The 27,692-nt window shown below is 47.2% G+C and overlaps 1 protein-coding gene across 2 annotated transcripts; it reads right to left on the reverse strand.

Annotated features, from left to right (window-relative positions):
- Nucleotides 1-931: 931 nt before the first annotated feature.
- LOC136366453 (hepatocyte nuclear factor 4-beta-like) lies at nucleotides 932-26,803 on the reverse strand. 2 transcript variants are annotated; one of them, XM_066327516.1, is made up of 10 exons: nucleotides 26,557-26,803; nucleotides 19,723-19,894; nucleotides 17,774-17,868; nucleotides 9,873-9,979; nucleotides 8,706-8,861; nucleotides 8,045-8,132; nucleotides 7,115-7,267; nucleotides 4,752-4,988; nucleotides 3,869-3,982; nucleotides 932-2,734 (listed from the first exon to the last, which is right to left on the reverse strand). In XM_066327516.1, the coding sequence occupies exons 1-10, from the start codon at nucleotides 26,669-26,671 to the stop codon at nucleotides 2,598-2,600; spliced, it is 1,374 nt and encodes a 457-aa protein (XP_066183613.1). In that variant the 5' UTR covers nucleotides 26,672-26,803; the 3' UTR covers nucleotides 932-2,597. The 2 variants fall into 2 exon arrangements, with proteins under 2 accessions (XP_066183613.1, XP_066183611.1); XM_066327514.1 differs by having other exon boundaries at nucleotides 19,723-19,897.
- Between the last annotated feature and the right edge of the window lie 889 nt (nucleotides 26,804-27,692).

The raw sequence follows: 27,692 nt of genomic DNA on the forward strand, positions 1-27,692 counted from the left end.
TTCTGGAATCTGTTAATAACACTAAATTAAGTGCACCAGCATTAGTTCTGTATTTTTTTTTTTTTGAACAGGGTTACAGGTTAATTCATATTTTAATGTGATTGGCACTTCCTCATTGATGAGCTTCTTAATTTTTTTTATTCTGCTTCTTTCACTTAGTCTTTCTTTTTTTTTTTAATATATTTTAATTTTTTTCTTCCTGCCTGTATTCCAGTAGCACATCTGCTCCTGTCCTGCACTTCACTCCTGTCATCCCCAGCCAGAGCCCTGGAAATTATCCAGCAGGCATCAAAGCAAGCACAGGCTGGTTTTTAATAACAGAAGCAAAACTTTGCACCTCCAAAATATTTCTGCAATTTCTCCTTATATTATAGTGCAGCATAAAGTTAATATTGGACCCAGATTCAGTGTTGAAGATGCCAAATATTAGAATTGGCAAGGAAAGGGATAACTCAGAAATATTTAAGTTTTTTTTGCCTGAGGTGCCCCATTCTGATAAGCAGAAAAAGGAAATATTATTAAATGATGGCTTTGAATCTCTTTTGTTAACAAAATCTTGATTCCAATAAAACAAGCACTTCCAAGGTGTGTTTCCATGAGAATGTTGGTTTAATTTAGAGTAGGATTTGAGATAGGGAAGCCAGAAAGATTCGCAGCCGAACTCTGTTTTGGGCCTTTATACAGTAAATTATTCCTGCTGCAAACCTTCCCCAGACCAGCTGAACACTGGGGGCTGTGTCTGATATCCTCTGGTGCATGGACAACTTTATTTTCTTTTCAGTTTGTGAATTCCATCGGCATCCAGTGAGAGCCAGGCTTTGCAGCCAGAGGTGATTCTTTTTAATGAAAAATAGGTATCTGTATTGGAGAAATCAGTAAAGAACCTTGGAAACTTGGTTTTGAATTCAAGAAAAGAGGCAAACTGTCCGGATGAAATACGAGAATATGGAATTTATTTCCCCCATAGATTTATTTTCTTACCATTAATGAGTATTAATGTACAGTTAATGTCTGGAAGAGGAATGGAATGGAGCTGCTGGAGGCAGTGGAAGCAGTGCTGGCTCAGAACAGTTACATCTGTCATACAGCAGGAATGCCTGCAGTGGAACCTGCTCTCCAGATAGAGCTGTTTCAAATCAGAGTTATCAGCATAAAATGTTGGATCAAATTCGTCAGAGGCAGGAGAAAAATAAAACATTCTGATCCAGGTGAAATTCGAGCCGCTCCCTGATGGTTTTCAGCTCTCCCTGGTGCTGCAGAGTGGCAACGCTGTCCTTCCCCTGCTGCTGGAAGCTGGGATGCTCTTCCCGAGTTTCCTTTCAGTCTCTGGGGTTGTGTTTCCTCCGGCTGAGCATCTCCAGGTGCTCCCCAAAGCCCCCCTGGGCTCCGTCAGCAGGGAGGGGCTGGGTTGGGAATGTGTGCAGGGAGTCAGAACTGGGAATTCTCCATCGTGTCCCAGTGCTCAGGACAGCCACTCCTGACCCCTCAGTGGCTGTTTGATAAAGGCTGGTGCACAAATGAGCTTAAGTTTTATGGAAATCTGGTCATTTGCTTTGTGAGAAGGTCCCATTCATTCAAATCAGCTCCGTAGCACGACGACAGCACTTTGGGAACTCTTGAGGCTGTGTAGTCACCACTGGGCTTATTTAATTTGTTGTTTAACTGCTGATTAGATTTTACATTAGGCAGAAGCACCTTTTTTTAAATACAAACCCTTTTTATAAAAAGTGTCTCGCAGACGTGCCTGTTCCTTTTCCTGGCGAATTTATAGAGCCACATTGCAGACATTACAAAGAAATACAAAACTACAGAAAAATCATGTTTATGTGCTGGGAAAAGGTATTTTGGGGGCACTTACTTCTTCCAAAAATGTTTGCAATAAAAGTCTGCAGAAAATACAAAGCAGGGGTTTGGGGTAAGTCAGCCTTGATTTGGGGGTTTGCCAGAGCAGCAGCCACAGTGAGAGGAAGAGATCTTTGCTGCTGTCTGGTGTTAGATGTGCTCGAGGTGGATGGGCAAGGTCGAGTCCATCCACTGGCTCACAAATGGACTCTGGATAGACCAGAAATCATAAACAATAGCAATCTGTTGGTATTTCTTGGCCTTGGCCTTGTAAGGATTATGATGCTATTTTCCCAAAAACATAACAGGAGAAGTGGGAGTGCAATTAATTAAATTTGTGACGGGAACAGACCATTTCATCCCAATTCAGGCCGTGCTGTGTGCATGAAGGGTTACCAGGAGCTGTGAGCGAGGCACTGCGGGGTGATGGAGAGAGAGCGGCTCTGGAAGGGTCACGGCAGCAAAAGTCCCAAACACACTGAGAACCCTTTTCCCGGTGGGGCTGGCGGTCCTGGCCCTACCGAGGAGGGCATGAACCCCACTCCTTGTGCCTTGTGGGGTGCTGGAGGTGGGGATCCCGTGGCGAGGCTCCTCTGCTCACCGTCCCTGGGCTCACGGGCGGGGAAGGACGGGAGCAGCGGCGGCGGCTGCGGGCAGTGGGGTGCTGTGCTTGGCCTCTGCAAAGAGAAAGGGCCAATTTCACTGCCAGCACGGCTCCCACAGGGCTCCCAGCTCCTGCTTCCTTCCTCCTCTCCCTAGAGCATCTCCTGCTTGGGCAGCGCTGGCTGGGGCAGGAGCTGCACCACGCTGCTGGGCCCCGCGCTAGAGCCTAGTTTATAGTCTTCGCTGCCCGTGCTGGCAGAAGGGGACGGCAGGGATGTCTCAGGAGATGCTGCAGGAGAGAAAAAAAACAAACAGGATTAACGTGGACTTGGATGGTGTTCAATAAAAATCAGCAATAGTCCTATGAACCCAGGAGGGGCAGGAGCCTGGGGGATCCTGGCGCGTCCTGCTGTCCTGGTTTGTGAGGAGTGGACTGGCACACGCGGACCGGTTCTGCTCAGTATTTTGCACTTGGGGAATGCCTCCAGCTGCTTTTCAATCCTTCATCTCCTTATCAAAGAGGAGCTCAACCTGCAGCCCCCCTGTACCTCATTTACAGAGCACAGCACTTCTCTAATCTCCTTTGCCAGAAAGGGGCTTAAAAGCTAAATAAAAGCCACCTAAAACACACGATGCCAGCGTTTATCTAGCTGAGAAATAGCAAAATACACCACGGGAGGTAAATGATTGTAACTGGCAGAGGGAGAGAGGCTGTGAGTACAGGACATTGTGATTACATGGCAGTGGCTGTTAAATTGCACCTCCTGTTCTACTTTCTTTTTTTAACAGCGTGGTCCTACAAGGGATAAATGCCTTAACCCACAGCCCAGCAGTGCCCAGGGTGATTGAAGACCATCTTGAATTCAGGTCCTGTTGGTTGGCAACAACCACAGGGAGTAACTCCTGCCATAAATAACCATCTGTCCTCTATTGTGGCATCTCCGAGTGCTGCCAAGTCCATAGAAACACCCAATCTTGATTTCTCGCCCTTTTTTTTCCAATCTTGTGTTGTTTTAGTAACATCTCAACCCCCTCCTGGGTCATGCTACCATTAAAAATCTTAACTTCTCTTTGGAATCATGGAAATGAATCAGCCAGGGGGGCTGTGAGCCCTGATTCCAGCGTAACACTTAAACTCATAGAAATAAACTTAAACAACTTAATTAAATTTACATTTATTTCAATAAACATAAAGAATTTTTTAAATAAATAAACTTTTAAATAAACAAACTTTTTTTCAAATAAATAAACTTTTTAAATAAATAAACTTTTTTAAAAATAAGTAAACTTCTAAGATAAATAAATTTCTGGTTTTTCTGAACTGTGTCTGCTGCCCCTTGGCTACGGCTGATGCTAATGACATAAAAATGGGCTGTAAATAATGTAAAAATGGGCTGTAAATAATATAAAAAGGGGGACATACGGTCTGGAGCAGCGTGGATCACAGAGGTCATGTTGCTTTGCAGGACGTGTCCTGGCAGCGGCTCCAGGTTGATGTTGGGAGGTGCTGACTGGTACTGGAGATCAGCAGTGGTTCCTGCGAGTGGGATTGGGAAGAGACATCATTCCATGCACAGTTCCCGACCAGCCACATGCCCTGGGCTAAATCTCTGTCATGCAGAGGATGTGGAAGACCTCTGTGGGTGAAGGTTAATGGCTCATCTTTGCTTCCTTCCTCTTTGCTCAGCCTCTCGCTGTGCAGGGACAGTCCCCGGGGATGTCTGGGCTTTCAGCTGCTCTCCAGCTGCCCTCTCCTGCCTGGGGCTGTGTCCCGAGTGCTGCTCTTGTCTAGCTTTCCCATAAAGTTATAACCTCTGCTCGTTTCTGACAAAAGATGCGTTGTCTTCCCTAAACTGCCTCAGTTGGGTCAGAGGCCTGGGTCAAGTGCTGCACCACAGAGTGAAGCTCTGCTGTGAATCTCAGCAGATTTCCTGAGCTAGGCTGGAATGAATGGCTCTGGGATTGGACTGGAGTGAGAAGGACCCTTCAAGCTACAATCAATCAGATGGTTTTGGTTGGAAGGGATCTTGGAGCTCATCCCATGCCATGGGCAGGGATGCCACCCATCCTGCTCCAAGCCCCAATGTCCAACCTAATGTCCTGGCCTTGAACACTTCCAGGGATCCAGGGGCAGCCACAGATGATCTATTTCCCCAATATCTCACCTAAACCTCTTCTCTTTCAGCTTCAAACCCCTTTCCCCTCCATCCTCCCTCCCCTACACCTCCCAGCAGTCACAAAACCCGGCCACAAAGCCCAGTAACCTCCTTGAGACCACCCAGCCTCTCCTCGGGAGGGGCTCATACCTCCCAGCAGCATCTCCTGCAGCAAGCTGTCGATCCTGGCCACGCCGAAGAGCTTCACAAACTGCACCTGCTCGATCATCTGCCAGGTGATGCTCTGCAGGGGCGGCAGCAGCAGCAGGATGTCGCTGAAGCGGCCCCGCGAGTCGTACTGGCGGTCGTTGATGTAATCCTCCAGGTTCACCTGCACCTGGAAACGCATGTTCTTCACCTTGCCCGGCTCGCTCAGCCCTCTGCAGTCTGGGAGAGGGGGAAAATTGGAAAAATTTAATTGCTGGGCCTGTGTGGGCAGATGTTGCCTTGTCAGGCTGTGTGCAGGGGATGCTTCAAGTTTTATCTTTCCTGTATTTCAGGTTCTGTGGTGCCCAGGGGTGCAGCTCTGAGCTCACAGTCAGTGTCACTCAGCTCTGCACACAGCAGGGACACAAAACAAATCCTTCTCCTGCTGCACACCAAGGACAAATGAGTGCAAGTTTTCAGGCCCAAAAGCACAAACAACGATGGACCCGAGAGAGAAACAAGAAGAGTGGGACTTCATCACCTGGAGTTGTAATTGGACAATTAAACCCCAATTTACAAATAGACCAAAACTTATAAAAGTGTGAGACATCGTGACCATTTCTCCATTTTGTGTCCATTTTGGGTCCACCTTGGGTACAGCCCTGGCCAGGCTCTTGTCCTGCCCAAGGTGTATCCTAAAGTCCTTTTAACAAATATCTACTTTATTCTCTGGCTCTGTCCAGTCTCTGTTCCAGCTCAGCCTTCCCAAGGCATCCCATGGAAAGGATGAGATGGCAGTGATGCTCTGACAGGGTCTCCAAGGTCAGCTGCCATTGCTTCATATCTCACATGGAACAAGGAAACAGAGAGGGGAATTGGAGGGGAAACAGTAATTGGAGAAGACTTTGGAGGGAAACAGTAAGAAAACAGGAGCTTGCTTCACATGAGTGTGTCTGTCTGCTGCCATTAGCAAAGGGGAAAATTTTAGAAGTTAAAATATTTATCCTTCCAAGGAAACAGCCTGGAATTTTCCCCTGAAAACTCTGCGTCACAACTGCCACCACTGAATGCAAGTGGGTTTAGTGCCTGTATGTTGTGATTACACTCGCTGCAGCATCGGGTTCCTGTCTTGCTCTCCTGTCTTTGACCTGTGGTCAATCCTATTTTTCAAGGACCACTGGTCCAGCTTTGCTGAAGCAAATAAATTTGTCCCTGAGTCGAGTGAAGTGCTGGTGTTTACAGCCTCCCACTCCTGCCTCTGCTGTTATCTAAACCTGAGGTTTCTGGATCACTGCACCATTTCCTCCACTGTCTGCAAAGAATCCACAGGCACCACATTTTCGGGATTGCCGTGCCAAGAGATTAGATAAAGCAGTTAACAAATGATTGTGTGTCAGCACCAAGCTCTGAGGACATTCCTGCTCGTTAGCACGGATGAACTTCACTTCTGGGGAGCTTCACACCTCCTGCTTCCAGCTGAAACCTCAGCACCTCATTGTCACATTGATCTAAAGCTGCAGGGAGACACTGATCAGCTGAGGAGGTAATTTGTCAAAATCGATTTGGTGAAAGCACCCTTACTCTGCTCACAGCAGGCTTTGGGTGAGCCAAAGCTCAGGATGTTCCTGAAACTCCTGGATCTCGATTTTGAATCAGTGAACAAAGCGAAAAACCCAGTAATTGATGGATGATACTCTGATTTGTCCACGCTAAAAGACAAAAGGGCATTGTCTGGACTTGGGATTGTTCTCCCATCTTCTCCCTGAGGTCCAGGGTGATACCCACTGGAACCTGGGCTGAGGCAGAACCTGTGCTTCTGGAATAAACACAGCAAAGCTTCAAAACAAACTGTTTTCTCTGTGTTTACCTGTCCTCCATCCTGTGGATCAGCCCTGCCCTGGGTTGCTGCTGGCTTCCAGCAAGATCCATTAGCAGATCCCTGATATTTCTGGGCACTCTGAGCAGCTCAGCTCTCTGTGGTTTTTGATGGTGCTCTCTGGACACTTATGGATGCTCCTTGGCTCACTGCTGCTCTTTTGGCTCACTTTGCTTCTACATAATTAATACAGGCATGCATGTCCTTAATGATCATCTCCTGCATTTCAGGCTGATGGGCTTCCCCCAAAGCCAAGCTCCTGCAGCAGCCAAACTCCTCCAGGGCCTGCAGAGCCTTGCACAATCAGCCTGGCTGGAGTTTATTCTTGCTAAAGAGTAAAACACTCAGGAATGGGTCACTTAAAACTACACTACTGAGTATTTCTCATGACAGCACGGGAAGGGTGAGATGAAGAGGGGTTCCAAGGGGTTTTCCTGGCTTTTGGAGAGCCCCCAGGTGCTCTGCAAGCCCCAGTCAGAAGGAATCTCACCTGGGTCAAAGAAGATGATGGCTTTGAGGCAGGCGTACTCGTTGTCATCGATCTGGATGTCCCTCAAGGGCTTCACCAACTCGTCCAAGATCCTGGTGGCCACACGAGCGATTTCCAGCTCTGGGCAGTGCATTGGGATGATGAAATCATTCCCTGGGAAGACAAGAGGGAATGAGGTTTTTCCCCAACCAGACTTTGGTTCTCGCTCTGCTCTCAGTTACCCCAGGGAGGGTTTCCTGACAGTCCCAGTGCCATTTGCAGCAATTTCCAGTCTGCAGCTTTAGCAGCTGATCCACCAGTGAGGAGCCAGCCCTGGATCTCATCCCCTGCTCCTTATTTATCTCGGCTGCACGTCAGTGCACCCACACTGTGCACACAGCCTGCTCCCCGTTCTGCTCTGCTCTGCCCTCTCTTACATCTGAGCATCTGTTCGTGAGCAGTGTTTAAAAACCTTTATTTTTGGTTTTCTTTTCTTAAACGGAGTTATCCCTCCCTCTGTTCTTTAATATGAGCCTTTTAGGGTAAATATTCTCATTTTTCCAGGAGCAATCCCACCTGTGGTGGCAGAGAGCTGCATGAAAAGGAAGCAACTCTTTTGCACTGCAATTTTTAATAGCCATTTCTGCTAATTTGAGTATCTATACCAAAACACCTCATTGCTTAGGCCTTGGCAATTTCAGCTACAAAACCAAGACAACCCAGCTTGAGATGCCATTTCAACACTGGGGCTTTCTCATCCATTATTCCAAAGCAGTGAGGGAACAGATATTTGCTTGCTCCGTTTCACTCTCCTCTCCAGCTCTCTGTCTCCAGCCAGATGTGCAGCCCACGCCCAGGAGTGCAGAGAGGGTTTCAGGCATGCAGAAAAGCTTGGGAATAACTTGGGAGGGGGTGAATTATAAAATCGGGAGGGGCTTTTCACTCCTTTACCTAATAGCAGGAAATCAGTGTACGGTATGGACCTCTTGGCTACCCCGAGGAGCAGATGTTCTCCTGCGTGGGCTCTGAGCAAGGCAACCTGGAGGTGGCACAGGAGGAAGAAATAAGATTATGTTGGAAAAGCAGAGAAGGAAGTGCTGAGCTGTTGCTGTTTAATTAAGCCCCATTTGGTGTTTGCTCGGATCTGGCAGATCTACAGATAAAGTTCTGTTCAGGGCTAGAAAATGTCAGTGTATGTTCACTTTGAGAAGTGCTACATTTGTGGCAAACTAAATGAGAAGCTGTTTTTAACTAAAAGAGCAAAGAGGGGCTTGAGTAATTGGAGATCTTAGGAAATAAACAGATTGTATGTTCAATTATTAGGTACCAGTAAAGGCAAAATCAGAATTGCCTCGCAATTCAGAACTGCAGCAGTCTGACACCAATCAGATTTTTTTTTTTTTTGCCTGGATCTTTTACAGGTTGGAATGACCAGCTTGATATTTCAAGGGTCTTTGGCCACTGAGGTTATTTTTAATATTTCTCCCCTGTTGTTCATAGCTCAGAGTAGGGTGATGATCTGTATGTTAGTGCCAGATTCTCCCGTGCAAGGTCCAGCTGGGAATTCCTTTCAGAGGCAGTGGATTCACTGGGAAAAGCCGGTTGATTTTACCTGGTCGTCGAGGGGGAGCTCACAGAAGGCCGGGATGTATTTTGCCCATTCCACCAACACCAGGAGCTGCTGTTTCATGGACTCACACACGTCGTTGATGGTGGCAATCTTCTTCATGGCGATGTCTGTGCTGTGCGCGGGGCTCAGGGATAAATACTGGGAGAGAAACCCCCCAGCCGTGTTTGGAGCGGACCGAGGCTGTTTGATCACCCTCCACAGCAAGGATTCATCCCAGCAGAACCCCGAGGAGATGTTCCCGTTGTGGTTGGACCCTTGTGCTCGGCTGTGTCCAACTCACAGCCCATGGAGCAGCTTCCACGAGGTGGTGCTCAGTCCCAACACACACCCAGAGCTCCTTCCCTGCTCCCCAGGCTGGCTCAGGACAAAATTCACATTCCCATTCCTAGCAGGAGCCAGCAGCTCTGTGTCCAGCATCCCACCGATCCCTCCAGCCAGCCAAATGCGTGAAATACATCCCTATTTTCTCCCCCAAGTTGCTGCCAGGGACACAAAACTCCCTTTTTGTTCTCTAAGGCGCTGCGTGGCTGGGAGAGGGTTAAACCCCATCATTTTTGAAAAGGAAGTGGGCTCATTGCTGCATGTAATGTGCAACATCTGGAGCATGTGTTTCAGTGGAGAAAGGGTATTTGCATAAGAATTTAAAGGACGCTCAGGGTGAAATTAATGGTGGAGCATGAAATAAAAAAAGCAATCAGCGTCAGCTGAGGCCCGGAGGATTTATTCACATTATTTTTCTGCCCTGAAATTGTTACCCCGATAAAGAAGTTATGAGGAAAGATACAATCAGCCATGACTGGAATATTATGTTCGGAGCAGGACAGAGAGTGCAGCAAGGAAGGATAAAATGAGATTTTAGGGGAGCAGCAACAGTTTAGGTTGGGGGGAAATAGGGGACCTGGGCACTGCAACACCCCTCAGCCCTTGGAATTCCAGCTTCTTATCCCCCACCAAAGGCTGCATCTTCTCCCTGCAGGGTGTATCGCCTTGATAATGGATTTTTCCTGTCTGCTTTTGGATATTCTGCATTTTCTTCCCTGTGGGTTTGTGCAGGAGCCACCCAAGGGCAGAAAAACCATCCAGCCCTGGTTGGTTTAGGTTGGAATTGCTGAGGGCCCTTTTGGAGGGGCTGTCCCCAGGGGTCCCTACCTGCTGTGCCATGGCCTCAGCCTGGGTGAGGATGTTGATGGAGAGAGAGCCATTGTCCTCGTAGCTGCTCCTGCGGATGCTGATCCTGTCACGCTCATTCTGCACGGCTGAAAGAGAGAGAGAAGTGCTTGTGTCAGTGAGAAACTCCCAGTGCTTGTGAAAGTGAGAAACTCACTCCCAGTGCTTGTGTGAGTGAGAAAATCTCAATGCTTGTGTGAGTGAGAAACTCACCCCCAGTGCTTGTGTCAGTGAAAAAAACTCCCAGTGCTTGTGCCAGTGATAAAATCCCTGTGTTTGTGTCAGTGAGAAACTCCCAGTGCTTGTGAAAGGGAGAAAATCTCTCAGTGCTTGTGTCGGTGAGAAACTCACCCCCAGTGTTTGTGTCAGTGAAAAAAACTCCCAGTGCTTGTGCCAGTGATAAAATCCCTGTGTTTGTGCCAGTGATAAAATCCCTGTGTTTGTGTCAGTGAGAAACTCCCAGTGCTTGTGCAAGTGAGAAAATCCCAGTGATTGTGCCAGTGAGAAACTCGCTCCCAGTAGTTGTGGAAGTGAGAAAATCCCATTGCTTGTGGAAGTGGGAAACTGCCCTCAGCCAGTGGCTGCTGCTCCTTGTGGTCCCTAAACAGGAATGGATGGGGCTTTGCTCCTGGTTCACTGTTGTTGGATGTTGGAATGTCCCCAGGCTCTGGGGAGGGAAAAAAGCCACTTCAGAGGGAGAAGACCAAGCACAAGGGGGAGATGAGGCCATTTGGTTCTCAGAGCAACACCCATGGAATGTTTGGTGGTCCTACTGGATTTGATGGAGCTCAGGGGGAATTTAGGGGTTTGGTGTCACCTCTCTCCCCTTGGCCGTGCACCCACACTGCTGTAGCCCTGGCCTTTGGTATCCCTTCTGCACTGAGGGCTCCAGTGCTGAGCTCCTGATGCAGCAGGATGCTCCTGGGGCTGCACCTCATCTCATGGCAGTGCTGGAAAAGCATCCCCTGATCCCACCTCAGAGCAGCCTTGGAGTGTGCCCTTCCCCTGAGGCATCCCAGGTGGTGATCCCAGGGGACATCACCACTCAAGGGACACAGAAAGAGCCACTCCATGAAGGAAGCTCAAAGAAAAGGAAATTTAAATCCACTGATTCCCCCTTAAAACGATTCCCTCAGTGTTACTCATCACACAGCTGATTTCAGTGAGCCTGAAACCCCAGCAGCAGTGACAGATAAAGACAGCACCAAGCCAGGGTTTGTCACCAGCCCTGGTGCAAATCCCTGCTGGAAACCAGCTCAGTGTCCTGAACTGGTAATAACAGCAACACCACAGACCTGGGACACACTGCAGGGACCAGGGCAGAGTGAAAATCAGCCCAGACCCTTTGCTGGCCATGCCATGGTGACTTGGGGAAAACCCCAGTGATTTTTGAGGCCCATTCCACCCTCTCAACCATCCTTTCCCCTGGAGCAGGAGCCACATCCAGCCCCATGCTCCATCAGCCCTGCACAGGGGACAGAAGGCAAGGGTTGCACTTCAGCAGCTTTTATTCTGACACAGGCTCTAAGAGCTGACCCATCTCCACTGCAGCCATTGAGTGCAACAGCAGCAAAGAAAAAAGGAGAATTTAGACTTAACCCGAGCTGATTTCAGTGTTGGTTTCTCCCCCAAGCCCTCTTGCCTCTGTCCAGCAGCTCGGGCTGGGGGAAGGAGCCTGCACACACTCAGTGTTTTCCTGGCAGCTCACAGCTCTTGGCCACAAACAGCTCGGAAAGGCACTTGCCATGTCCTTGAAGCAGAGGGAGCAGGAAGATTTAGCATGTGGTGATAGAGCAGCACATCCCTCCTCCTTCAGCCAGCAATCCCAGACTCCTTTCCCTTTATTTGGGGGGAATGACTCAAACAGAGCTGCCAAAGCACAGCTCACTCCATTTGCTTTAACCCTTAGGGTGTAGAACACCCTGGGTTTGTCTCAAAAGTGGCCACTAGAAAAGAGTTTTCCAGCAATTTCTTTTTTTTTTTTTTTTTTCCCTCCTTTCTGCAGAATCGGCAGAGTTATTTTGCCATCATTCTTTTGAGTCTTTGCCTTGCTGCTGGGTCCTGTTTTTAGAGCATGAGGACTCATTCCTGATGGGAATCCATACATAGGGAAAACGTGGGCACTGCTCTGCACAATTTGAGAGGTGGGTTTTTTTTCTGCCAGCTCATGTCCAACCACTGCTCTGTTTTCCTAACCTCTGAAGAGGGGCCAACAAAGTGAAAGGGCAGAAAACAAGCACCAGTGACAAAAATCAATGTCTCCCCTTATCGACAGGAGTGCAGTGTTTGTTTTCTGAGATCTGGGGCTCAGCCTTGCTGTCAGTCAGGATCAGCTCATGGGGATCTGATTTTGTGCCTCAGAGCCAGCCTGGCCTGCGAGGTGCATCCATTTCTGAGAGGTGCCACACACAGACACATTCCTGGGGCATTTTCGGGCTATGGGCACTACAGAGAGGCAATTTGTCATCAATTTAGAGAAAAAAACAACACAACTTTTTGGAGGCTCTGCTTAGACAGCAGCATAACTTGCCCTGTGCACGAGGGGAGGGTCAGCCTGAAGGTGAAGGTTGTAGGAAACACGACCTTGACATTTTATGGGTTTTGTTGGTCACCCAGGGGAAACAAGCCTGGCCCAATCTGTGTCATCAGTTTTGTCAAATCCCCATCCAAGCTTCTACACCTGGATTTATATCAGATGCTCCCCCACATGCTATCAGGGTGAGGAGCTCTGCCTACTTACAAGAAAAGGGACAAGTTTTGCCTTTCCAATCGAGCTACACATCCGATTTTATGTAAATCCTGCAGTCCCAGGCAGGCCTGGCCCCCATGACACACTCCTTTAAGAAACCTCAGCCTGTTTTTTCCCCTCCAGTCCTTTTATGGCACATATTTCAGTGCTTCCCTCATGCTCTGATAAGCTCAATCTTCCCGTGGAAGTGGATGGCACAGAATGACTTTCTCAAGGTGATTCGGGTGTTATCGCTGAGAGCACCCCAGATGTGATGGAATTAGATACAAAGGGGAGTTAATGTTTCACCTGCCACAAAAATTAATCTATTACTGTGCAGTGATTATATTGCTGTATTTATTGTGTTTGTGAAAGGGAAGGGACAGGTCAGCCCTGGTGAGGCAGTGGGAGTGCTCGAGGGACGTGCTGGCCCTGGGGGTGCTGGGCTCAGGTGTGATCTTGGCTTTGCTGTCAATAAAACCCAACAAACCTGCAGGGAGGACTGAAAAACCCCAGTGCTGCACCCCTCTGTCTCCCAGGGGCTGCCGTTTTCAGAAGTGCCTGGCAAAATCTTTGCTGCCTGTTTTTGGTTTTTTTTCCCCGCTAATCCTGTTCTCTGCACATTCCCAAAGGCAGAAAACCCCACAAAGCACACCCAGCCCCGCAGGAAGGGATGTCAGTGAGTCCCCAGGATGGTGCTGGGCAGGGACAGCGTGGCCCCAGGCTGGGCTTTCCCACAGGGAAAGGGGAGAGAGGGCAGAAGGATGCTTGTGTCTCCCTCCAGGGAATTGTCCCTGGCTACAGCATGTCCTGCCTGAGGGCAGAGGATGGGAAAACAAACGCAATCTCTGTGTGACTGATGCAGGGGAACCCTCAGAAGGGTTTTGTCACTCACAGCAAGGCTGGACACTCTGCCTGGAGCTCTGGGCAAACAGGGCTGTGTTTGTGGGATTGTAACCAGCCCCTGCTTCCCAAACTGTTTGCTGCTTTGCCACGCAAAGCCAGAGCCTGGGATAAGGAATCTCCAATAAATGGGGGCACAGGCACTGGCTGGGAGAGCAGCAAATCAGAAACTTTCCACAGCAACTGTGGAGGTTCAAGTTTTGCCTACATGAGAATTGCTGTTTCCATCATTATCCCACTAAACCCAGCCTCAGTTAATGCTGGCAGGGCTGGAAATTCAGTGATAAATGGCACAGGGAGAGCAGGAGGAGGGAGGTCCCTGCATGCTGCACTCAGTGTTTCTGTCTTCACCGACAGATTTACTCCTCCTGCTGCCTGATTAATTTATATCCACAAATAATCTTTTTTCCCTGAGCTGCCTTGGATTTTGTAGGTGTGGTGTGTTTTATTCGCAAATAAATCCCAGTGGTACACGTACATTTAATCCTTTCATGGGCTTGTGGGCTGATTTATGGCCACTGAAGGTAGAGAAGATCCTTTATCTTTTCCATCCTTCTTTGCAATAAGCTGCAGCCCAAGCCTTCCGAAAGCTCCAGAAGAAATGTGCAAACAAAAGGTAAGAAACAAGGTACAGGCCCTGTGAAGCACCAATAAAACTGTCCTATAAACCTGTCCAATTTCACAATAAAAAAATAAAGAAAAGCCTCAAACTCTCCCTCAAACTCTCCCTCCTCATTACTGCTGCAGCAATAAGTGATACAACAATTCTTTTTACTTCTGCATAAAATTGAAGAAGTTCATGCACATTCATAAATTACTTTGAAGGAGATGAGAGGTTAAATATTAACCCCTCATATTTATTTTTTTTTCCACCAGCAAACTGAATCCTGACAGTGCAGTGCTGGCATTTCAAAAGGCTCCCAGATTTTCAGGCACTCAGCTCTGTGTGAGGAGATGCCCTGGCTCACTTGAGAAATCACACCCTGCTGATTTATTCGAGGTTAAACATGATCTCAGGGAGATGCTAAAAATAGAATCCCGCTGTTCTCTTTGGGTGTTTCAGTACCTGGTGTTCTGCTCAGCCACTGATGCTGCAGAGACCACAAACCTGTCTGGTGGCATTGTGCAAGACAATAGAAATCGAACCTTCTGAGGCAACAGAGGAAGTCAGGGGGAACTGCCAGAAAATCCCCAAAACATCCAGACCACCCTCTGGCACAGCCCCAGCCTTAACCCCAAGAATAAAAAATATTAGCAATATTCTTAAGAATATTCTTAGTAAGAATAAAGGAGTGAATCTGCTGTAAAAATCTTAGATCCTGATCACAGAGGTGTTCAGGACATAAGAGGATTCTTTTGTTCAGGCAAGGCTTTGCCTCTCATCTCATCCTAACTTTAATGGTTATTATTAAAGTGAATCATTGATACCAAAAATGCAATTTGGATAGGAGTGATTCCGAGTGAGCTGTTTTCTAGGAAATGTGGGAACTGGACTTTCCACAAGACTCAAGTTTTGTCCCTTCCCTGCTCTTGTTAGTGCTGATGGAACCTGGACCCCATCTCAATTCACAAGCCTGAAGGTGTGGGGCTCTTTTGTAGGGCAGTTTTGGTCCTTCCTGAGAGTAGGATCAAATTCAGGCTGTACAAACCAGGCAATATAAAGATCCTACAGGTAATTTTCTCAGTCATTCGCTGGGGAGCCTGTTCAGTGCCCCACCACCTTCTGGAGGAAGAACCTTTTCGTAATATTCAACCTAAACCTCCCCTGACACAGTTTAAATCCTACAGTCCCAGGCAGATCTGGTCACCATTTAGCTCAGGTAGTTGTATTATATGGCTTTTTTTCTTTAGGAAGAAATTTCCTTTCTACCAGGCTATGCAGTTCCTTGTCATTCCTTATCCACAAGAAAAGTTTCCAAAAGGGGGTAAAAAAAAAAAAAAAAAGAGAGAGAAAAAGAAATAGCCAAACGTGTCACATCACATCTTACAACACAGGAAGACTGGAAAAAAAACAAAGACAAAATCCCCTCTTGATCCAAAATTCCCGTTTGTCGGTTGGTTTTGCCAGGGAACAGCAAGTTCCCCCAGGCTGTGCACACAGACACTGAGCAGTGGGTCAGTGGGGCACGGGCGAGGGTGACCCCACCCCAGGTGTATTGTCACAGCCAGCCTGGGAAAAGGATCGTTTCCAGCTTCTTCCCCTCTGCCGTGGATAAACAAGGCTGTTACCACACCCTGGGAACTCTGACTGCCGTTATAAGGGCTGGCCCTGAAGGAATGTGCCAGGGACAGAGGGTTGTGCCAGTGCTGGGACACAGAGAACCCTGTGGATGTCACCGCTGCCACCTCCCAACAGGAACCTGCTGCACTCCCCAAAAGAATTTGGACAAATATTTGGACACTCCAATAGCGCTCCATCCACGGCTTCTCCTTTTCCCTAAGGCTTCGCAATGCTGTTTAATATTAATCTAGAACCACCCAAAAGCAAATAGTTGTGTTCTTTTCGTGCACACAGTTGTGCAAGAACTTTTCTTTCCCAGTCCTGCACATGTGCTCGGGATAGAGCCCTGCTCAGCCCAAGCTCATTTCTGCTCAGCAGTTGCTCAAGGTGCTTTAAAATCTTCCTTGCCAAACACAGGAGCGTTTTCCGAGTGCACAACCTGGCTGCACTCATAAAAAAGAAGTTTCAAGGAATGTGACGATGTGGAACCTGAAATGAGTCATCTCCCATCAAGCTGCACTCAGTGATGGAGGCATGAGCCAAGGTTTTATAACTTTTACCATAAAAACCAATAAAAATCATGCTTCAGCTCAAAGAATAGATCTCATAACCAGATTTGAGCCTTTCCAAGCAGTGCAGTTTGCTGCATTGGCAATTGGCTTTATCCCACCTAGAACTGACCAGAGCAGCTTCATTTTGGTCTTTATTAATCTGAGCTCTATTTGTTTTTCCATCTGCTGTATTTACTGCATTTCTCCTAAACTAAACCAGCTGGCATTTTTGCTTCATCCATGACTTCTGCCAAATTTCAAGACACCCTTCTTCTCCAGGAAAACATATGGTCAGAAGATTGGAAAGATCATTTCATCACCAGTAAGATCTTATTAATTACCAGAAATCGATGACAAATTTCCCCTTGGGTTCAATGGGGCCACAATTCCACCCCTTGGGTGAACCTGGTAACATGGAAAGAAACTTTCAAACTCATTTCTACCTCCTACGTCTTGTAGCTGCCAGTGGGTTGGGGAGCAGCACAAATGAAGGGTGGAGAATGTGAAGCCACCACCCAATAACCTGCACCTTGGCTGAGTTGGGCCCCCAGTTTGTCAAACTCTCTGTGGACAAGGACAATCACAATAAAACAGGATCATCCATGCTCTCCCAGCGTGCAGAACCAGAGACCAGCAGTGCTGGGATAGAACCCAGATAGATCCCAGGGAAGCTGCTTGCAGGCACAGGTTAACAGAAAGGGCTTTTTTTTTCCTTGCAGAGCACTAGGCACTATGACAGTATTTCCTTCAGAAAGGGCACATCCTGATGGCCCCTGGCACCCAAACCTACAGCTCCTCACCTCCTCAATACAGACAATGGGAAGTGCCACAAAAGGTGTTGGCCAGCCCGGGGTTGGCCCTTCAGTGCTGGTGGTGGCCTCACAGTCACCCTGTCACCAGCAGCACGACCAAAGGGTTTTGCTCTGAGTCATGTCCCTTGTTGGGGCACATGAGTCAGCAGTGGGGGACACATGAGTCACCTGCTAAGGAGCCCTGCCCTGTGCCACAGAGGAGAGGCTCCCACTCCTTCAGGCTCCATGCTCAGCCTGTACCTTGCCCTTGCATGCAGCTACGTGAGCATCAGCCCAACCAACCACACCACCTGAAGCAGCAAACCGATGGCATTTATGAGATTGGAGGTGGCAGATCCTCGCTGAGATTGGCACAGGTGGGATTAGGAGTCACACCAGGGGGTATGGAGAGAGGAAATTGATATTATAAAGCACTTAGAGACCAAATAAGCCCTGAGGAAGCCCATCCCTTTCCCAGCCTCACAGGCTGGGTGTATAATGTCACTGGGCCCTCACTGAAATTGAGATAAAATGGCAAATGGGCCTCTCAGCTACAACAAAAAATATCTCACTGTGACACACAATCATCATCTCTCCAGCCAGTGCTGCTGCTGCTCCCCACCATGCTCTGCAGTGGAACAGGGCCTAAGAGAGCAGCAGGAAGGATTGAAAAGTCTCTTTGCACCCACCTTCTTTCTTCATGCCTGCTCTGAAGCACTTCTTCAGCCTGCAGTACCTGCACTGGTTCCTCTTGTCTTTGTCTATCACACACTGTCGGTTGAACCTGGGAGGAGATGGGAAATACAACATGGAGCAACCAGCCCGGCATCTGCGACCCCCTCACCCTGAGCAGCCCCAAATACAGCCCCAGACCTCCCTGAGCTCCACACTGCATGATCCCAGAGAAGGGCCAAAGGTTGGCTAGAAATGGATTGAATCAACTTTGGCTTGGCCCAGCTCCTCCTCTTCCTCACGGCTGCTCCTGCCAGCTGGGAGCGCAGCGGCTCCAGACCACCCACCCTGCAGGGATGGGAATGGGTTTGGCTGTGAAAACACGACTGTGGCTCAAGTTGTGCTCTGCTAGGAGCTCCACCTCCGTGCTCCAGACAGTTTTTGGGTGTTCAGCGTTGGGGTTTGTCTGATTTCACTTGTTAGCTATTCTACGATTTGCGTAGAATAAAATCCGCGACGGGCCTTTGGGTCTGCCCATGGCCTCCTAATTCTTCCTCCTTTCCATGGGGATTTAGGAATCCTTGGGCTGTTCCAGGGGTGGCCCACGCAGGCTTGGCAGCTCTCCCTATGGTGGGTGAAACAATGGAAGGGAAATTGTCCATGCAGAGAGGAAATGATGTGGGTTGCTCCGGGACCATCAGGTTGTAAAAGCTGAGGCGCTTTCCCAGACTGGTGAAAAGCCAAAGGTGCAAAGGCCCAAAGACTTCCAGAGGAATTCACGTCTCTGAGCAGAGCTCCGAGCTGGGCTGAGCTCACCAAATAAGGGCTTGCAGACAAGCTTGGCTTCAGTGCCGTGGATCTTCCCTGAGCTGCCAAATATCACAGAGATTCATGGATTCCTGGGGAGAGGCAACAACTCCACTCCCAGGAGACTGACAGCTGAAATTTCAGAGAAACCAGTAGCAGAGTTCATGATCTCCTGCAGGAATCCCACAGTTCATGGGATGGGCACTGTGTAGGTGGACACTGCTGTCATCTCCAGTGTCTTCCATGGCTGGTGTGGCATGGAGTGATAAGGGCACCAAGAACATTTTGAACAACTAGGATGACTCGCATTAGAAAAATTTGGAATGCCCTTAGAGGAGAAAAAGCTTTGGAACAGAAAGAAAACTTCCAGGTTTTAACTAGAGATGAAGGGCTTAAGTGTATTCAGGTTTGGGATTTCTTTCCACTTTCTCCTGTGCTAAAATAAATGTCATTTTTCTAAGATCAATCAAGATAGCAGCTTTATAATTTATAGCCTCCTCCTGGCAAAAAAAGCCTTTCTCAAATCTGTGCCAAAGTGGACGTGAATCATCTCTGGTCCACACTTATTTCTCAGAATATTCATAAAATCATCACTGATAAGTCAGTTCACATAATTTATTGTATTTCAAAACAAGAATGGAGAAGCTGTGAGAGGGCTCTGGTGACAGATTCTTGGATGCCTGTTGTTTTTTACCGGGAAAAGCAAGAGAGATGAAATCTCTGGAGCTTTGGTCCTTTGCCACCTTGGCTTCCCCTGGCTGGGCTGTGACAAGGTCATGGCGTCACTCCATTCTCAGGGTCTGTATTTATGTATTTTACACATCAGGCAAACCTCAGGTTTTAGGTTGGACTGGAGGATCTCAAAGGTCTTTTCCAACCTAGTTCACTCTGCAATTCTTACGTCTATGAGTTTCCCTCTACTTACACCAGGGGGAAAGCAGTGATGGTGAATTCACTCAATGCGTTCCTTGGTGTCCAAATGAGATAGGACTGAGTTTAGAGACAGGACTGAGTTTATTCCTTGTAAACCAAACTGCTGTCCTACTGGTGGCCTCCACGGCATGGCAGCTTGGCATTTGAGACACCATCCCCTGATCCCCACCCCAGATCATTTCCCACGTCCATAAACCGCGTTTATTAACCACCGAAATCCCGGTACCTGCAGGAGTAGACGTGGTTCTTGCGGACGCTCCTCCTGAAGAAACCTTTGCAGCCGTCACAGCTGGAGGCCCCATAGTGCTTGCCCGTGGCCCTGTCCCCACAGATGGAGCACAGGGAGCTGACCCCGTTGGGGAGCAGGTTGGTGTTAGCTGACTCGGCCGCCATGGCCTCTGCTGGAAGAGAATGGGGGCAGTTAGAGCTCCCTGTGGTGGAAACCTCTGAGTTTATGGTGTCTCTGGTTGGAATGCAAGATGTATTCTATTCTCAATCCGTTGAAACTGGTTGAAGACGTGTTTTTCCTTATCTCATGACTCTGGTGGGGAGGGGTCAGGCGTCTTTCTGTTAAAGGGCCAGCTGTTAAACCAGCTGGGGCAGTGTTTCTTTATCTCTTCCAGGACCCATCCTCCCTGCAGGGATATCTGCTGTTCATGGGCCATCCAGGCTCACTGCATGGCTAAGACAATTACATCATCCCACTGGGAGATGTTCCACCCAGGGGGAGGAGCCCAGCATTCCCACCTGGATCAAACCTGGGATTCAGAACACCAGCACAGCCTGTCTGCACTGGATCCCCAGAGGGAGACCAGACCCTTCTCAGCACCACTGGAGCTTCAGAAGAAAACTCCATCCTGCTACAGGATCATCTCTGCTCCAACAGAACCACATCTGTCACTGCAGGAGGACTGGATTGAACTGACCAACAAGGTGTCAGGTCGTGTTCTGACCCTGTCAGTGTTTTTCTTTCTTTTTGTTAGTTTGCCTTTTTTTTTTGTACTACTACATTTTTAATATTCCTAGTAAAGAACTGTTATTCCTATTCCTATATCTTACCCTGAAAGTCCCTTAATTACAAAATTGTAATAATTCAGGGGGAGGGAGTTTACGTTCTCCTTTCCGAGGGAAGCTCTGGCTATTCCCTGGCAGACACCTGTCTTTCCAAACCAAGACAATGGCGCTGCTCTTCCCAAGCTCAGCTCCTTTGCTTCTGCTGTTGGTGTTTTTCTTCAGTTGTGTGATCAGAGGGATTTCAAGCTGCACAACCTGAACTGAGCCTGAGAATTTATCAATTATCACTGCTTTCCTGGAGAGATATAAAGAAACCTCACTTGCACATGAGTTTTACATTTCTGAGGGATGGAGAGCCACTTCCTCAAGGAGATACCTGGAGAACATGGTTCAAAGCTGGTGTCCACAGAAGAAACTGGGGAAAAAAAGCTCATTAACTTGAACAAATAGAATGCAGAGAAGAAACAGCAGAGGCAGAAAGGATGAGCTACTTCATGGCCATGACAAAGGTGCTGAAGATAAACGACTGTTCTTGAGAGCTCCTCTGCAGCTGGAGGGCAGAGACAGCAGCTCCCACAGGGATCACTTCAGTCCTAAGTCTGGTCCATCATCTGAAATTCCCTCCAAAGAGGCTCACTGATTTCTACTAGAAAGCAGCAGAGGTGTGTAGGAAGATCAGACTTCTAAATTAAGGACCTAAAATTAAGTGATATGAATGCCCTCTGTCGTGTCCTGCTGCACCCACCCGTTTGGGGCAGGAATAGCTCTGCCCCTGCCTGCCCTGTGTGCACACACTGCTCAAAACTCCCCTTGGAACCTCTCCCTCTGCCCTAATCACCAGACTCACTGCCTTCTTTATCCTCCTAAATTTGAGGCACAGCTTGGGGAAGGAAAAAACAGGAGACAATTGCAAAGAGGGCAGCTGACAGTGTTTGTATCTCCCCATCTGTTTGCAGAGCCTGACCTGGGCACTCACTGCAGATTTTATGAATTTATCACACCTCTGGGAGCATGTTCTGTGCTCCAGGGGAGCCCACCTCGTGCTCCAGTGACCTCAGAAAAGTCTCTGGGACAAGGCACACCCTGACATGTCTCTGGGATGGGACATCCTCACAACAGAGATGGGGAAAGCTCAGCTTTGCAGTTTCTCACAGAAAACTGCTCTCAAAAGGGAGGAATTGCCATCTGGTCTGCCTAGAGAGAGTTTTCTAATCCATAATGCATGAAAATAGCTCTGGGTAATCCACACACAGAATGTACACACATGAAAAGAAAGGGAGAGAAGGTCATTTTTGTGTGTGAATGCACATCAAAAAATTTACAGTGAAAATATTTGCTGTGCAATGAATGCTGCAATCAAACCCCTCCCTCAAAACAAAACAAAACAAAAAACAATAAAGCCAACAAAGCTTTAGTTTTTAAAAAACTGGACAGTTTCTTAACTAATGCTGAGACTAAGACATTTTTAGCCAAGACTTCACTAATGCAAAGTTCAGATTTCCTGTCACCTCCTAAAATAACCCTTTTGGTCTATATTCACCTCCTGGTGTATGGATGAGTAAATAAGTGGGTTATAGCAAGATGGGAGCAACGTGACAAGAAAGAATGACAGCATCGAAATCATTCTTAGGTCACAATGACAGGAACTGAGATTTGCCTCTCCCCAAATTCTCTGTAAGATTCTCCCAGCTCTGACATTTGTCAGGAAGTGACACTTGGGTCCTTTGGGAGCATTGTCTATGTCAGAGGTGTTTAATGGCAATTTAGGTTGATTTTTAGGGGTGTTTTTGCAACGATTCTTGATTTTATATAATTTAATAACTCAGTATTAAATGAACTGTGCAGAATATTCCTTTGAGGATAACTGCAGAACATTTGGGCATCTGTTGTTCCATCCATTTTTGAAGGAGCATATGACCATAAACAAATGCACTGTGTAGAATTCCATTTTAAAAATTTGCACAATGAAAATAAAGATAACGCAGCAAATTTCCTCTTCACTCCACTCATGCTTTCTCTAGACTTCAGAGGAATCAAGCCAAGGTCAAACAGTTTAGGTCTCCAATGGACCTTCATCCTTCAACTAGATCCAGACTGCAAAATATTCCTGATGCTGGAAAGTAGCTACTCACCAGAAAAGATTATTTTTTGTCTTTTATGTGAGAATCTGCTTGCTGATATAAGGAAGGAATTCATAATCTGGCCTTAAACCAGGTATTACTGCAGGAGGAACCATCAGCACTGTGTGTGTGAGGGCCCGTGGAAATTAGCAAACCAAATTTTGCCCTCACTTTGTATCCATGGAAGCACAAACAAACCACCAGTGAGCTGGGTGGCTCCGTGTTAGGGCAGCTAAAAGTTCAAACTCTAGGAGGGAGCCACGTGTCCTTTTTGAGCTGAATTGGCTGAATGTGAACAGAAATTTAAATAAATAAAGATATAGATATATAGATATATAGATATATAAATAAATATATGGAAAGCCCTCAGCCAGCATGCACCTTAATTATTATGATCACAATTTTTAATTACAAAATCCTGTCACCAGCTAATGATGGGCTCCAAATGGGAATCAGCTCAGAGAAGCACAGCTGATATTGCTGGCACCAGGGGACCCTTTCAGCTTTCAAACTCACCCAATAACTGGGTTTTCCCTGGACTGATCTCTGGGAGGAAAGGCAGAGGAAGGCCAGGATCTCTGGCAGCACAGTCCTTGCCTGTCTGTGAGATCTGTTTTGTGTGCTCCATCCCTGCCTGGCACAAGGAGATATCCTGAGCAGTTCCTACCCTGTGCCACGGTGCCTTTGAAATTTCCACTGAAGAGATTTTGCACTTGATTTTGCTCTCCAGGAAGAGACCACAACTCATCTTGATTTTGTGTGGCTCAGCTGAGGTCCTGCTTGTGGCCAGACTCCTCACTGGGGCTGTCCCCAAGGTTCACTGGCAGAAATATCTGAAGTTTTGACCACATTTTGTGAGTTATATATAATCAGTGTGCAGATTGGGAGCTCCCTAAGGCTGAGAAGAGCATCCCAGTGGCTTCCCCAGATTTGGGAACAGCCAAGCTCACAACAAAAACACGCACAAATTTTTTGGTACTACTGCCTCTGTATGTATATCATTGCCTGACCAGGGCTGAAATGAGAATGCCAGTTTACAGTGATAAGAAATGACACTGAGGATGTTCTCATGATACCTGATCCCTGCACTGTTTTTCCTTTCAGTTCCTTTACTGGTTACATCTCTTCTAGATGCACATGGTAAAAGAGAATTGTCTTGCAATACTTTCCAGGGTGGCTTTTATCTGCCAGGAAATCTACCAAGTTCTGGCGCACATAATTTGCAGTTAACAAATCCCCAAATTGCATGTGCTGGGCTAAAATGTGGAGAGATCACCAGTGTGGGTTTAGGGTTTGAACACACACAGTCAAACCCGGTGCCAACGCCAGCATTGTGAAAGCTGTACACAAAAATGTAGGTCAGGAGGGGGTTTAAACCCTGGCCACGTGCAGGTCAGCCTCTTTCTACATCATCTTTTAGCAAATAGAAGAGTTTTTGAGACATAAAACACAGCTGTGATTTAGTGAGCCCAAATCCTAGAGGAGCGATGATGAAGGTGACAAGCAGAGAGGCCAGAGCTGTTCCAGGCACTCCTGCAGCTCAAGGGATGGTAAAATCCCTGCCAAAACATCTCTGGTGGCTTTTGCATGGTCTGAGCTGGGTCAGACTCCTGCAGGGCTGGGAAAAGTGTCACCAACCTCACGCCAGAGTCCCAAGGATCAGTGTGGAGGGTGGGTGCTGGGGCAGGACAATGAGCATCAGCCTCCCCGAATCTCGAATGAAGAACTGGGGCTCCATTGCCACAATGCCTCACATCTTCACGAAAATGAGACAAGAGCGAGAGGGAATGGGCTTTAACCACACATAAAAACCGAGAATGTGGGTTGTATTGTCTGCCAAGGTGAAGAAAACAAATTTGTACAGAATGGGAAAATTTCTGCTCTTGTAACATGTACTTCACAGAGGAAAGACAGAATTAGCAGTGATTTTTGCTCCTTTCCTCTTGCCAGTCTTTCTATTTAAACCTTCAGTATTTTTTGTATCACTCCCATCAAGTGTTCTATTCTTTATTTTGAATTAATCTTAAAATATTTGGCAAATTATGGGATAGTTGAAAGTGGAAAATCCAAAATATATTTCTGGAAAGATCTCAGAATGATAGCAGCTTCCTGAAGATGAAACATTTAAGCACAGGAAGAGCTCCATAAATTAATCCACCCTACATTTTGATGAAATAATGTTCTGAAGAAGAAAGGAGACAGTTTCAAGAAAGCATGACCTTATTTGAAAATATTCCAATTTTCACTTTTGGAATGGTAAGATGGTAAGAAACTGTGCTGAGTACATCAAAATAAATATTGCATCCTTTCCTGTTCATGTTTATAGAGGGCAAAGCTGTCACCATTTAATAGGAAAAATACAGATTAACCTCAGGAGAGATATAAAAAATCTTAAATAAATCCAGTATGGTTATTAAAAACACCTAAAATGAGGTTGTTTCTTAGTCTAAAAAATTTTAAAATATTTCTGAAGCCACAAGGAAACTGTGATTTCGAATTACCTCAGGGGGCTTAACTCAGCTGGACAGCAATAGATTTCCATGCATGACCATTTCAGGTCTTTTTTGAAGTTATTTTTACAAACCGTAGAAAAGGACACTTACCCAAGACAAACAAGCTAATTTCAAAGCAGCTACTTCCCGAGAGAGCTGGTTAGTCATTAACAGCTAAACAAATAACACAATACCGAGTTCGATAAAGTTCAGAAAAAAACCTCAACCTGTCAGTTCCACTGCGTGAATCAACAGAAAGCCCAAACAGGCATTGGTGGTTCGTTTGCAGGGTTATATTGAATTTTGAGGAATTTTATTCCCCTTCAAAAAGTGAAAAATATCTTGATGTTCAACGGGAAGTGTCAAAGCGAAACATTCTGTGTTAAATGACATTTCTAGAGTAGGATGAGAGATGGAAAACCTTTCTGCAAGAATAAGATCCAGTCTATCTGGAGCTTACAAAAACTACATATATTGAAAATCCTTGACTTGGCGACTGCCAGAGCTTTACAGATGGCGATTTGAAATTCAGGTTCCTTTGGGCCTTTTAGCTTTACTCGTCTCCATACCTCCCTCCGTGCCCCACACTAATAAGTCTAATCATTTTATATTGTAGGTGATATCTCTACTGAAACTCTGATTGCTTTTGATGAGCCAGTTAATGAGCAAATGGGAAAATCCCATCTTAATTTCACTAAGTTTCTTAACAAATTAAAAGGCTGCCAAAACTCTCCAAAGGGATCGCTAACGTTGGAATCTCATTCAGTTGCACGATTGGTTTCATGCAACATGACCAAAATGCCCTTTATTTTTGCACAGCCAGCGGCTGATTTCACAGAATGGGGTTCGCTCTGTGCCAGAGTGCTTTTGACTGCAGAAAAATTAAATACTGCACAAAGCGCTTTATTCCTGCGAGCGAAGCGGAAGTCTCGGCACACAAACACTCCCGCCTCCCAGCCAAGTCCTTTTGTGCCCTAAAAACTGTTGGACCATCCTGGTAGCCAGAGAAGGACCAGCTTAAACAGGGCACATGGTCACGGGCAAATGCTGTTTGAGATTACATGTTTTCCCGAGGATTAAATATCAACTGAAGTCGTGTACGGCAACGAAACACACATTTGAACAAGAAACGTTGGTAATAACTTCTCTCGTAAGCAATGAGACAAACCCCGGGAATGCCATGAAGACCTGCAGATGTCTAGTGGGCATGATGCTCAGCCCACCAACAAAAGGAATAACCCAAAATGGGATAGGCAGGTGAAGGGGACACGTTTCAGCCCAAACATAACCACGGATGCAACAGAGGTTGACAGGTCAGCCGCTTAAATATCATCCCTTCCACCCTTTGCCCCATACCTCACACCTTCCCTCTGTGACCAGCTTTACAACAAAAGCAGTGGAGCTTGTTCAAGAGAAAAGGGATAAAAATCTCACCGGTGTTATTGGGGAGCACGCGGAGGTTGTCGAATTCCAGCATGGTGTAAGAGGAGTCCAAGGAGTCGACATAATCTGGCATATCCATGTCCATGATGGACTGACAAAGCTTCATTATTACTTGACAGCAGCGAGGGAAGAGGCAGAAACAGCCCCACTGTCAATCACGGCCAAGGTTTCCTCTGCAGAGAGAGACACCCCGGTCCTGGCCATGACAAATCATTACCCAGCTCTGCCTGCAGTCCCCTCCCCGTGCCAGGACAGAAAAGACGAGGCCAAACCCTCTGGCTCAGTCCCCTCCCTTCCCGGGGTGCATCTCGCTCTCTCTGGCTCCTGATAAGGTGATGTAGATAAGGCCTAGGCTCAAATGCCTTGGATTGCATCTTCGGGTCAATACGGCTGGGTTTATGGCTGCTCCTGCACAAACATTTTGAGAAGGGCTGAGAAGAGGCCGTCACACACGTGTCACTCGCCCAGGTTAGAGCAGTGGTCATGTCCAATCACCAGTTGTCACCTTGCTCACCAGCCAGCCCTTGGGGAATGAGAAAATGGTGTCACTTGAGGCTCATGAGGACAATAAATCAATGTCCCACCAGATGGAGACTGTTAAGGCAGGTCAGCATTGAGAACCTGAGTCATTTCTGTGAGACACCACAGTGCTCACACCTTGAGTTGCAGCTGGAAGGGGAAAACGGGGCTTCATTCCAGCTGTACACGTGGTCTCTCCATGCTCCACAGGCAGAGGCGAGGTGGAGGAGGTGACTTCCACCCAGCATCCCTCTCACCTGTGTCATCCTCCTGACTCCAGGGCTCCCTCTGGGGAAGAGCTGGGCTGTGCCTGTGAGCTGTCATCGTGGAAGGTTTCAAACTATGGCAAAAGATGGAAATGGAAAACGCTGTGAGGAACTGGGCAGGCTCCCTGGCAGATGTGTGGTGTTGCATTTCACCCTGACCCATGCCTGGCTTTTCTGGGAAAGGTCCGTGTTACGGAAATTCATTTCCAGTTTTTCCTCCACAGGCCCGTGGTGTGTTTGGTCTGGGTATTTTTTTTTTTTTTTTTTTTAATTTGCTGAATTTTACACAAACCAGCTTTTTCGATTTACTCAATTCCACACAAAAGTTCTTTCCTTGTTAAG

Source organism: Sylvia atricapilla, chromosome 12, assembly GCF_009819655.1.
Source record: "Sylvia atricapilla isolate bSylAtr1 chromosome 12, bSylAtr1.pri, whole genome shotgun sequence".
Classification (NCBI taxonomy): Eukaryota; Metazoa; Chordata; class Aves; order Passeriformes; family Sylviidae; genus Sylvia; species Sylvia atricapilla.

Excerpts from the sequence above, each read along its gene's own strand:
- LOC136366453 (XM_066327514.1), bottom strand. The coding sequence starts at position 26,671 with ATGAAGCTTTGTCAGTCCATCATGGACATGGATATGCCAGATTATGTC. Across the intron at positions 19,898-26,556 it reads CGTGCTCCCCAATAACACCG|CAGAGGCCATGGCGGCCGAG; the intron begins GTGAGATTTTTA and ends ATTCTCTTCCAG. Across the intron at positions 8,862-9,872 it reads CTGAGGCCATGGCACAGCAG|TATTTATCCCTGAGCCCCGC; the intron begins GTAGGGACCCCT and ends TTTCTCTCCCAG.